The sequence below is a fragment of the Oryza glaberrima genome, chromosome 6, assembly GCF_000147395.1.
Source record: "Oryza glaberrima chromosome 6, OglaRS2, whole genome shotgun sequence".
NCBI classification, from domain to species: domain Eukaryota; kingdom Viridiplantae; phylum Streptophyta; class Magnoliopsida; order Poales; family Poaceae; genus Oryza; species Oryza glaberrima.
This window is the reverse complement of record NC_068331.1, coordinates 655050-668178: the sequence shown is the minus strand read 5'-3', so window position 1 is coordinate 668178 and position 13129 is coordinate 655050. Positions and strand designations below refer to the sequence as shown.

At 42.8% G+C, this 13129-nt stretch overlaps 1 protein-coding gene across 1 annotated transcript; it reads right to left on the bottom strand.

Annotated features, from left to right (window-relative positions):
• Nucleotides 1-735: 735 nt before the first annotated feature.
• LOC127776322 (ent-kaurenoic acid oxidase) lies at nt 736-6452 on the bottom strand. The gene is made up of 7 exons (XM_052302677.1): nt 6114-6452; nt 2720-3470; nt 2519-2608; nt 1935-2013; nt 1650-1756; nt 1447-1568; nt 736-1184 (listed from the first exon to the last, which is right to left on the bottom strand). Exons 1-7 carry the CDS (start codon nt 6380-6382, stop codon nt 1082-1084), a joined length of 1521 nt encoding a protein of 506 aa, XP_052158637.1. The 5' UTR covers nt 6383-6452; the 3' UTR covers nt 736-1081.
• Nucleotides 6453-13129: the final 6677 nt, after the last annotated feature.

Here is a 13129-nt window from a genome sequence, read left to right as displayed (position 1 = left end):
GCACGTGAACTCATTAATTGTCGGTTACTTGTGCCTCTATGTATGTTTCGAAAAAACAAAACTTTCACTTTTTGTGAGGGGCTAAACCTTGGGTAAGCACTATATTTGTTATTGCGGTCACTTCCCACCCCCCTCTCGGCACCCAAAATGTTATTATACGTTGAATGATTTAGAACAAATATTTCAAGTAAACCTTCATAGCAACAACCTTATATTAGACTTTTTTTTTCCTTTTGACTCAACAACCTAATTTAAGTATTTGTATAAAAAAGATATTGAGAACCTTAAATACATTAGTTTTATATTTGTAGCAAAACTATCTTTGGTCAATTTTATGAGAGACATACAAAGATTTATGATGTATCGTTGATTCAATCTTGAAAAATGCAGTCCACCAATTCAGCCCTCGATCAGAACCTCGAAAAATCTTCTCTGTTGCAAGTTGCTCAGTGGCTTCTTTAAAACCTCAACATCAGGTTTAACTGAAGGACGGCTAAATCCATATGAACCATATTTATCATCGACGCTTGTGTTCATCCAGCTGCATTGCCGGATCATTTGGGGCAAGTATTATTAGTAGGGTTGAACAATAAATAGCTGTGGTTGAAATTATTCGGGATAAAAAAAATATGACTAAACTTCTGCAGATAGGTATGTAGCTTGGGGACTAAATTGCCCTCACAGAAAAAGAAGCAATATTTTTGAAAAAAGAATAAAAAGAAGACAAAAACCAGCTTAAACTGCAACTTTTCGTGCCATCTTTATTAACTGATAAAGAACAATCCAAATTCAGTGAGGTGGATAGATAGAAAAGAAGGGGAATGCTTGCGTGTTTCCCATATTCAGGAAGCTTGTTAGTATAACTCGAACTGCTTTACTTTAATCTTTGTCCTAAGCTAGGACAAACAAGAACAATGCGAAACCAAAGCGAGCATATCAAGACGAATACACATCACTTCTCTCTCTTTTTTTTCTTCCAGAGTACGTGATATACTTTATAATCATGTTTATTTACTTGTCCCAGAGGAACAAGTAGCCTAGCCTGGCTGTTTTCGGTTCCAGCTAAAGAATCCCTGAACTTTTAGTGTTCATCGGAAACTTTGGAGATCGTCGCCAAGCAGTTGTCCACAGGCCGGGGATGAGGCAGATATCTCACCCTGCACTTTGGATTTGCCCTCTTCAGCCTGCACACAGCAGTCAACTTTCAGTTTTGAACTTTGAACAAAGCAATTTTATCCTTTTTGGAGTTGGTATTCTGAAAGGCATAACTTTCAGTTTTGATCCTGGAAGCTACAAGTAAACTGATAATGAAATGAAAAGAGTAGAAGAAATAAAGACTGAAAAGAAGAAGAGAGGTGCAGCAGTTAGTCTTTTATCTGTTCACAATTAATCATGTTCAGTTAACAGTAGTTTTTTTTGTCATAAATATGTTGAGAGGAGGTTTACTTGTAACCCAGGAGAAAATGATGGAGGAAGACAGAGATCTCCAGCTTTGCAAGATCATTTCCAGGGCACAGTCTTGCTCCCAGTCCAAATGGAAGGAATGTTCCGGCTTTCGGAGGGGGTCCCTGAAAGAACAAAAAAAATTACATCGACCATTGAAACACACTGAAAAAGGCAGAGAATCGAATGGATTGAATTTAATTTACCTCCCATCTTGAAGGGTTGAACATTTTGGGGTCAGGATAAACTTGGTCATCCATGTGCACACTTCTGTACCACAGCTGAACCTTCCACCCCTTGGGGATAAGATAACCTGCTGGGTTCTTCTTGGTTAGTATAACATTCATTCATTCATTTTCATTTCATTTCAAGCACTAGTAGTAATCAGTCGATGTGGTTCACTAGAGAAACAACAACATCAATCAGAATTCAGATGATGATGATTCTGATATGTCTTTAAGGGATGGATTTTCAGCTATGTGAAAACGCACCGTTCACAAAGATGTCTCTTGTGGCCTGACGGAAGGACACGAAGGAGATGTTGACGCAGCGAAGTGTCTCGTCGACAACCTTCAGATTTCATCATCATTAGCGTGCAAATTAGTTATGCAGTAATTACTGTGGTAATTCGGCTGGAGCAGTAGTATATTCCTCTGTGTTAAAAATCATTTGCATATATGGAAGTGGATTTTTGTCTCTCGAGTGGACATCCTCTCGTTTTGTGCATGGCGTTCAAAAAAGTTATCAAAAAATTTAAAAAACTTTGTCAAGGTAGATGAATATATGATATATCTTTTTACAAACATGCAAGTTAAAATTCGACATATACAATTCAAAACAAAAATAACAAATTTGACAGTGAATTACGTGTTCTATCCATCAAATTTGTTATTTTTGTTTCTACTTGTATAAGTTGAATTTGAATATGTATGTTTATGAAGTAACATATCATATGTTGATATATCATACTAATTTTTTTAAAAAAATTAATGACTTTTTAAATTTCATAAAAAAACAAGGAGATATCGCTTTAAGAAATGAATAGAGTTTCCCTATATATATTATTATATTATACCTGTGAGAGGAAGTGCATCTTCTTGAAGTCCCTGAGGGTTAATCCGTTCTGCGTTGCTGGAATGCTTCTCATGATCTCCTCTTGCTCAGCCTGAACTCAAAATCAAATCATGCAAAATTTCAAATAATGCAAAAGTTCAGATGATTGAAACCAAATTTGGAGTGACAGGAAAAAAAAAAAAGAAGCAGAGTGAGGAGTGACCTTTGCTCTTGCGAAGATGTCGGGGTTCTCCTGGAGGAATACGGTGGCCCACATGGTGATGTGGCCGGAGGACTCGTGGCCGGCGTTGAGGTACATGATGAGGACGTCGACGATCTCGTCGTCGGCGAGGCGGCGGCCGCGTTCGTCCTCGGCTTCGATGAGGCGGTCCATCATGTCCATGGCCCCGGAGCGTTTGAAGCCCTTGGCGGCGGCGGCCCTCCGGCCGTCGAGCACACCCTGCAGCACGGACACGAGCTTCCGGCGAGCCCTGAGCGCGCGGTAGTAGGCAAAGCCGGGGAGGTTGATGGCCATGGCGCGCATGCCGTAGTTGAGGTCGGTGTAGCTCCGCTCCAGGGCCTCCATGGTGGCGTCGTCGGCGCCGCTCATGAAGATCTGGACGATGATCTTGAAGGTCATGCGCCTGAGCTCGGTGAGGAACTCGACCTGGCCGGACTCCGGCGAGGACCAGCGGCGGAGGGAGGCGACGACGGTCTGGTCGATGAAGGAGAGGTAGGTGGTGAGGGCGTCGAAGCCGTTGATGGGGGCGGCGGTGAGCTTGCGGATGCGGCGGTGGTCGTCGTAGGACATGTTGACGAAGGATTTGGGGCCGATGAGGGTGACGGTGGCCTTGGGCCAGCCGGTGACGAAGCCCTCGTCGTCCATGAGCACCTGCTTGCACGCCTCCGGCGTCACCGCCAGGATCGTCGGGCTGCTGAACATGAACGTCCTGTACACCCCTGTCCGCCCAAACCTGTGCCATTCTTCCATGCTTACCATCAAATTCCCATTCTTCTTTTTTTTCTGTTTTGATTACTATCAATGTGCTACAATATTTGCTACTCCCTCCGTTTCAAAATGTTTGACGTCGTTGACTTTTTATCACATGTTTGACCGTTCGTTTTATTTAAAAAATTTAAGTAATTATTAATTCTTTTCCTATCATTTGATTCATTGTTAAATATATTTTTATGTGGGCATATAATTTTACATATCTCACAAAAGTTTTTGAATAAGACGAACGGTCAAACATGTGCTAAAAAGTGAACAGTGTCAAATATTTCGAAACGGAGGGAGTACTACTTTGTGATCACAACGATCAGTGATCTTGTTTTCAGTGTCAACTCTTGTTTCAGTTGTCAGAAATTAGAGCAAACCTGCCATTCTTTGCATTCCCATGCTTCCAAATCACCATAAGTTTGCATATTTTTAGTTTCGATTTGATTGTGATTAATAGCATTTCTGTTTCATTCCGTCACTTCATTCGCTATGAATGTACTATTACAACTTTATTTGTTATAACTTCTGAATTAAGCTGCTGATGTTCCAGTGATATCAGTCTCTTGTTTCAGTTGCCATAAATTAGAGCAACTTGAACACACACACAAAAAAAGAAGTGATTTTTTTTTAACAGATGATTTCTTTGTTACTGAAACTAGTACTCTAGTATATATGCAGAAGAAATATACTGAGATAAGTGAATGAAGAGACAAAAGTCATTTTGCTGTGATGCAGACAATGGTACAGACATGACAAACATTTTTCCTATGCAAATCTGAAGAACTGATCTTGCAACAATCTTTCTACTTGTGCCTCATTTGTGTTATCTTTCTTGACAAAAAGGCAACACATTGTTGCATCTTTCAGAACAGAAGGCATTAATCTATGAACAACACGTGTAACCATCTTTTTAACATCGATTAAGATAATCAGTGCATAAGACAAGCAATAAAAGGACACCAAATCAATCCGAGTGTGGGAGATTACGTTTGACTAAACGACAATCAGGGTGAAGCGCACATATACTAATTTGGAAAGCACTGGGTGCTTTGTTTTCACCTAGCTATATGATATTGATTCCCATGGCATATATAGCAGATTAAACAAAAGCTAATGCATGCCTAGTTATGCCCACCGAATTTGTCTTAACAGTAAATATATGCAACAAGAGATCAGCAAGCAGTGTATTAACTATTTAGCAAAGCACCGAAAGAGATTTTTGTCCTGAAACTTTGTTCGGCAAAATTGGAATATGTTGTTGCATATCTGGAGTGGTGGAAATCTGATGATGGACAGTGGGTGCCACAAAATTTTCATTTCGGTGTCAGCAACCTAATGACTGGCTAAAACTAGCTCGTACGTTTATCTGGCTGTGAATTCTCGTGAGCCTACCACATTAGCATCAATTGCTGTCAATTCTTGTACAAATAAAGCTGTGCCGACAATTCCTAATCTGAGCCAAAAATGCTTAGACATCACTCAGCAGAATAGTACATGGCATAAAGCCATCAAATATCCCATGGTTTGCTGTTTTTACAACAGGATGGGGTTTTCTAGGAGTAATAGCTATACTTATTAGCTAGTGATTTCTTTTCAGGAGTGTGTTTGGTCAATGATTCAGACATATCAACATGAATATTTAACAGGACCGTTTTGAAGGATATGAAGATATGCATGCAAGTTCATAAAGGTGAAAAATAAATAAAATAAAAGGCATAATATATTTTTATTGCTGCGAGAAAAACACATCGGTATGGGTTTTGACAACAGGGCAGGGCAGGGCAGCATATCAGGTATGATGATGAAAAGGTAGAAGAAGAGCATCCTAGTGCAAAAAGAAAAGAAAAGAAAAAGAAAAAACAATCAAGTACCATGCCTTGATGCTAGGGTCTGATAGATGGATCATGCATTGCAACAACGCTGATATCATACTAGCAGTAGTACCATTCAAAAGGGGAGCATCTTTTGATGTTTACATAAATTAAAAAGCAACCCATCCATGATCCGTCCATCCATCCACAATCTTATTGAAATCAAATGGAGTATGGATCCATATTAAGGGGCTGTTCAGATTATAACTAAAACAAACCTTACCAAATTTTGGCATTGTCAAAATTTTTACAATTTGACAATATTACCAAGTTTTGACAGGATTTCTTATATATTTACCAAAGTTTTATAAAAAAACTAAATGGATATACATTTTTAACAACTTTACCAATTGAAATGTCATTAATCTGAACAACCCCTAAATTCCCGATCATAACAACATCTCGATGGGTTTCATTTCCAGGGTCAGCCAAACCAAACCAAACCAAACCAAATCTCTCTCTCACGCACACCACCAATTGAAATTCTGCGTTTATATATGTGGGATTCGATCCAAGTTGCAGCGATCAAAGAGATTCAAAGATCACACTTGCATCAAAAGATCACTCTGCGGATGTGTGTGTTCTCATTCTTTAATTTCTTGAGATATACGTGCATATATGATGCAAAAGAGAGCAAAAAAAAAAAAAAAAAGAAGGATCGATCACCGGTGGGGCCCACAAGTCAGCAGTGGTGTGGGCCCCACCAGTGACACGTGGCAGGAGGAGGGGAGTATGTTAGTACTGACCGTCGGATGAAGGAGGCGATGAAGGCGTCGGGGTTGCCGGACTTGAAGGCGCGGAGGAACGCCCACATGCTGCCCACCATCGGCCACCCCATCTCCCCCGGCGGCAACCTCGACCTCCTCTCCGCCCCCAGCGCCGCCACGCGAACCCAGTCGTGCGCCCTCCGCACCACCGCGTCGACCAGCACCACGCCGGCCACCACCGCCGCCGCCAGCACCCACAGGTCCCCCGCCGCCCACGCCGCCGCCATGCCCATGCCCTCCATCACCATCGAGAACGATCTATCGATGAACCAACGCAACGCAACGAAGGAACGAAACGCACGCAGAGACGAGTGTCGCCAAATGCTAAGCTCCTCCCTCTCTATATATACCCTGGCGACTGCCCAATTCCCTCCTTTATTTATTTATTTCTCTAATTTTAATTTACGCGGAAAAAAAATGCGTGCTTAGCTTTTTTTTTTCGAGAGGACAAAAAGGGCTTTACATAATTAATCAAGATGTTCTCGATTTAAAAAAAGAAACCGATAACTAGGTTGATGATGTTTGTGATGCATTATTTGGCGATTAATTAATTTGTTCTCGAACCCTCAACACTTAATTACTAGTAGTGAGTTTTGTATGTATAGTAGCTCGATCGATGGGATTATTCATCGTGAGCATGTCCAGAGATCCTTTGTACTTTCTTCTTTGGACTCTTGTGGTTTGGTTTCGATCCATCTAATTTATCGCCGGCTTTTCTTGTACCCTAGCTTAATAACAACACAGTCCATCAATTCCAGTGATCGAAATGCAAAACTGATTAACCATGGTTTTGCTCTCCATATGTATCTAGCTCAATTAATTTGTATGTAGCAACGTCTCCATTTACATGGCCACACATGGATATATTACGTATCTCTTCTAGCTAATAGTTGCACGGTCTATTTCATCCAACTCGTATCACGTTGAGTTTAATAAAGCTTCTAATATCTTTTAAAAATAATCATTCAGATTGTTCTTCTGTAAAAAAAAATCATAAAGCTATAAAAGAAAACATTTTAATTTTTACTTGCGTATAGACTGTACTGAATTTTTCATATTCTGGTAAAAAAAAAGATGAGCTATATGCTAATATATATATATATATATATATATATATATATATATATATATATATATATATATATATATATATATATATATATCTGTGGTAGTCATCAGTTTTGTTCCTGATCGAGATGGTGGATCCTAAATGAATGAATGTTTGATTGACTAATTACTACCTCATGTGGATTGGTACTAAAGCTTTTACCATTTTGGCTGGCTTAATTAAGCAGGGCATGCATGCATTCGCCTAAATTTAGTAATGATTAAGGAGGACAACTGGTTAATTAGTTCCTTCTTCTTCCACATGTTACTATCCATGCAAGTACAGATAAGAATGAGGATAGGATCAATTGGCATGCGCATGCTATCTGTTCTGATTTTCTGGACCATCCAACCATTCTCCACTTGTTTAGTTAAAAGAAAAAGAAGAAGAATTCCCCAGTGAGAAGATAAGATCGATAAGATTAGTTAGTCAGTTTTAAGGAGTAAACCATGCATGCATCCCTAAGATAATGCTGTCCATTAGTAAAACATACTACCATTTTTTACATAATAGAGAAGGTATGTATTACAATCTGAAAAAAAAAAAAAAGAATTCTCCCTTTTTATTTTTTTTGCAGGACTTTACTAACTGTGACACCATACCAAACATGATCATCTCTGGTTGAAGCCTCTCCATTCTGAATTATGGAGATATTCGAGAAGATCAGTTCAGAGTTGAGAGAGAGAGAGAGAGAGAGGATGCAATTGCAACACGATAATAAAGCTACTACTACTAGTGCAGGCAGGATCTCTTTCTTTCTTTCTAGCCGGGTCCCCTTGAAATTTCTTTTTGAGAAACACACACACACACACATATATATATATATAGTCCATAAAGCTAATCCTAGAAAAGATATGGGGTACACAGCCCACAGATTGCAGAGTGTGGTGATCACTGATCAGACGAGCGAGACTGACAGACTCTCGCACGGATCACAGGCAGTGTCAGAGATTCAGAGTGCAGAACACTGAAGATGAAAAGATGCTGTCCGTCTGTCTGCAACCCTGCATTCATCGTCAGACAGACATACTGTAGAAATTAGTACTAGTACTGATCGGGATCACCTGCAGCAGTGAGCAAAGCTCAACAAATTAACTGTTCATGTAACTGTAATCAGAGAGGAGGAGGAAGAAGAAAGCATTGGTAGGGTTGTGCCTTTGTCACTGTGGGGTTGCATTGGGGGGGGGGGGGGGGGGGGGGACGGTGGTCAACACTAACAGATGTTACTGCTGCTGCTAGATGTTGCTATAAAGTCTGTCTGTCTGTTTGTCATCTGACTGTGTAGCTCAAAAGCCATGATCGAGGCCAACACAGATTCTCTAGCATACTGTGTACTATGTCATCGATCTCTATAGTCTCTACTAGTGTGTAGCGTACGTGTGCCATCGAATATATACTTCATCAAATTATTATTCATCAGGCAAGCTTCTTCAGGCAGGCAGGCACACAATTCAGATGCTTCTTTCTTTCAGACACTCCTAATCAAATTCATCAGCGATGCATATCCACACTCCTAACAAAGGCATGCAAGTGACCGTAATGTAACAGGGCTAAAAGCAGTAGCATGGTTCTTTTGACTTGAAAGGGAAATCGAATGAGAGGGAATCTAGCTGGATAAAGCTGCTGTTGCTGTGCTGACAGTTTAGTGCTCCCATAGTCCCATACTCCTCTGCATCTTGCAGAAACTCCTGTGCATCTTGCAGAAACACGCTGACCTGATCATGCACCATTGTAGCACAGCGAGCTACTCCTAGCTGATTGATCTCACTACTTTAAGCACTATTATATGATCAGGAATAAACACAACTTGGATCAAATTTAAGACAAAATTTTCCTAAAGTACAGTAAAAAATTAACTTAGCTTTTGCCTGAGCTCACCACTTGCTAGGGTTTTCGAGAGGGTGAGTGACACTACTAAAAATGATTTTTTTTCCTGATGTCACCTCCTATTTTTTCGCCGGTGATGAAAAAAAGAGAAACGTTAGTGAAAATACACCAAGAGCATCCAATTATGGACCAACTTGATTTTCATAGGCAAAGACTTAAGAGGGCAGCTTGTAAAAATAACCCTACTTTTATAGATATCCATCTTAATAGGACTATCAGCAAAAACATTGGAGGCCTTATCAGCCCGGGAGACACTCTCCTCCACTCATTCTCATCCATCCATCTCCTCTCCACTCGTTCTCCCTCTCCACTCTATCGCCCAACAGCTCCAAGAGGTGGCGGCCTCGGGACGTCAATGGTAACAGCAAGCAAGACTTTAGACAGTGACGACAGCGGAGGGGTCCGCCTCAGGACCACTAGATCCGGCGACGATGGACCTCGGGGCCGTCAGATCTGGCATTGGTAGGTGTAACATCCCGGCCTAGGACTTAATAGGATTAATAGAATACTCATATCAACAAGTTGCAACTTCTTTTCCGGAAGCCAATCTCCAAAGAACTCCGGGATTAAGCGTGCTTGGCCTGGAGCAATTTGGGATGGGTGACCGACCGGGAAATTCTTCTCGGGTGCACACGAGTGAGGACAAAGTGTGCAGAAAAGACATGTGTTGGTTTGTGAGGGCAGTCTATGACCTATGAAAGCTGCCAGATATAAGTGGGCTCGGCCTGGGAGAGGCGGGTCATTACAAAATGGTATCAGAGCCGACTCTCGCGGTTTCACGGGCGCGTGTGTGATGTAAGTGGGCCCGGCCTAGGAGAGGCGGGTCATTACAAAATGGTATCAGAGCTGACTCTTGCGGTTTCACGGGCGCGTGTGTGATGTAAGTGGCCCCGGCCTGGGAGAGGCGGTTTCACGGGCGCGTGTGTGATGTAAGTGGGCTCGGCCTGGGCGAGGCAAGTGGGCCCGGCCAAGAGAGGACGTTCCTAGCCTGGGGAGCAATTTGGGATGGGTGACGCGTGTGTCGCAGTTGCGCAGGCATGGTGCGCATGGCCGGTGTAGACCGGGAGTGGTTACACAGCATGGCACATGCGCTGGCACTAGACACATGGACGTGGCCAAGAGAGGACGTTCCTGGCTTGGGGTTGATCGACGAGGGCGTCGATCTCTCTTAAGGGGGTGAGGGTGTAACATCCCGGCCTAGGGCTTAATAGGATTAATAGAATACTCGTATCAACAAGTTGCAACTTCTTTTCCGGAAGCCAATCTCCAAAGAACTCCAGGGTTAAGCGCGCTTGGCCTGGAGCAATTTGGGATGGGTGACGCGTGTGTCGCAGTTGCGCAGGCATGGTGAGCATGGCTGGTGTAGACCAGGAGTGGTTACACAGCATGGCACATGCGCTGGCACTGGACACATGGACGTGGCCAAGAGAGGACGTTCCTGGCCTGGGGTTGATCAACGGGGGCGTCGATCTCTCTTAAGGGGGTAAGGGTGTAACATCCCGGCCTAGGGCTTAACAGAATTAATAGAATACTCATATCAACAAGTTGCAACTTCTTTTCTGGAAGCCAATCTCCAAAGAACTCCAGGGTTAAGCGCGCTTGGCCTGGAGCAATTTGGGATGGGTGACCGACCGGGAAATTCTTCCCGGGTGCATACGAGTGAGGATAAAGTGTGCAGAAAAGACATGTGTTAGTCTGTGAGGGTAGTCTATGACCTATGAAAGTGGGCCCGGCCTGAGAGAGGCGGGTCGTTACAGTAGGCCCCGATGGCAGATGGCTTGGTGACGAGTGCGAAGGGGAGGGTTGCGGCCTGGTGTGGCCTGGATCCGTCATAAGGAAGGCTGGATCCATTCACACCTTTGTCGGTGGAGCTCGACGATACAACCACCGTGATGGCGTTGCACGCGACAATGCCAATTTTGATGTTTTTGTTTGTTGATATTGAAATTGTTGATGTTTGCATGTTGTTGTAGTGGATTTGAATCTGGTCATGCTGTGGGAAATCGATTTTATTTTCTTTTTTGGCCAAACATCATCTATCCATCCGGATGACTTAAGGGTGCTGCCTATGGTGCTGCTTGAATTCACTGCCTTTCATCGCCGTCGCTTCCAATTTCTAGAGTTCTGGAGATTAAATCGGGGGAGGAATGTGGCCTAGATCCAATTTGCACCGGACCAACTTGGGTAACAAGCCCCTAGCTTAAGGGTAACCTTGTCTTTTTTATAAATTTTTATCTCTCCATTTAGTCAAAATAATAAAGTAATAGCTATGGTGTCTTTTATCAAATTACTAGTTTTTGAAATGTATTCGAGCCGTGTCATGGTTTTTTAAGATGTACTCTAACAACAAATCCACAAACTTTGAGTGTCATGTAATAGCAAATGTTTCCTAAATTTAATAAAAAAAGATTTGGAGGGTGAGACATCCCTCTAAATATTTTTTAAGAAGAAATTGTGAGTATGTTGGATATTGAACACGAGATTTCAGGGTTAAAACTACACACTCTTTGCTAATTACTGCTACACTATTAAATGCATCTCTAAGCTAATTTAGTCATAATGTATGCTTCTAAGACCTAACGAATCACAAACATGACACATGGATAGCTTAATTAGCTAGTCCATATATATATATATATATATGTGTGTGTGTGTGCATGTGGGATGCAATGCAAGCAAAAATCTGAGAGGTGGTGGTGAGTGCTGTGTACATGTCCAGGGGAGCAGAGCACCCTGAAGATCAGCTCTGATCTGAGTGGTGGTCAAGATAAAAATCGATATGGCCTGTATGGCCTGCATGCATGCATGTCTTGCGGGCAAGGCTGCATATATGCGTGTTGCATATATGGCCACTAAACATGGAATGCACTGAGTTGAGAAGTTGAGGTTGAGGCAGCACGACATACATCTTATCTATATCTACTGCTTCCTCCGTTTCATATATATTACTCCCTTCGTCCCGTTTTGTTTGACGTTGCAGTTTATTTTAAAAGGAGTCTAAATGTTTGACGCTGCAGTACAATCAGAAAAACCGTTTCCATCTTTACCCCTCTGTTCGACGGCGACAGTCACCTTCCTCGCCGGAGACGGCGCGGAGAAGCAGGGGATGGCGGCAGCGGGCGCGGGACGACTTCGGGAGCGCCGCCAGCGACGACGCCAGCGTGAAGAGCGGCAGCTGCGAGATGAGCCGCTCCATCTCCGCCGCGTGCTCCGCCAACGCAGGACGCACCACGACGGGAAGCACCGGCGCAGCAGAGGAAGACGCCGACGACGCGGCGGAGAAGGCCGACGAGCCCCGGGCGGCGGCGTGGCGGCACATGTGGCAGATGAAGTAGTGGATGGAGACGGACGCCACCATCTCGTCCCATGTCCTCCACCTCCGTCGTCGGCCACTATCGGCACCCTCCTCTCCGGCGACGGCGGCGGAATCACAGCCGAAGACGACATCAATTCCTCCAGTTCTTGAATCTCCTCCTCTCTCGCTGCGTTCTTGCGTTCTTGGTGGTGAAGAGGAAGGTGAGCTAGCTTAGCTGCTGCACTTGTCTGTGGCTTATAAATAAGGTTTTTGGCATGATTCATTCAGCACACAGTGGATGCCCTTGCTATGCCCTTGCTCATCTTTGCTGTTGTCAGGGACAGGGAGGAACTGAGAAGTTCAGAAATGAAAAAGGGAAATGTAGGTTGGTTGTGAGATGATGAGTTCTTCAGACCTTTGTTTGCCTGAGAATGGTAGTTGTCTGCTTTGATGAAGCTGCAACCTAAGGTTTCAGTAAGGAGTGCTACTACTGTCCTGCGAATTCACAGTGAAATGCTGAATTCATAAGAACTGTCATAAATTCTGCTAAGAGGTAAAAAAAAACTGAAGTAAATTCAAAATTTAAAAATAAACAGTACTATTACAAAATCTGAATGTAGGTCTGAAAGTCACATCCTAATTGCTCTTGGATTCTTCCTCTCCTACATTATCACAAAATCTGAATTTCAACATGCACAAAATCTG

Excerpts from the sequence above, each read along its gene's own strand:
- LOC127776322 (XM_052302677.1), bottom strand. The coding sequence starts at position 6,382 with ATGGTGATGGAGGGCATGGGCATGGCGGCGGCGTGGGCGGCGGGGGAC. Across the intron at positions 2,014-2,518 it reads AGATGCACTTCCTCTCACAG|GTTGTCGACGAGACACTTCG; the intron begins GTATAATATAAT and ends TGAAATCTGAAG. Across the intron at positions 1,757-1,934 it reads AAGAGACATCTTTGTGAACG|GTTATCTTATCCCCAAGGGG; the intron begins GTGCGTTTTCAC and ends AGAACCCAGCAG.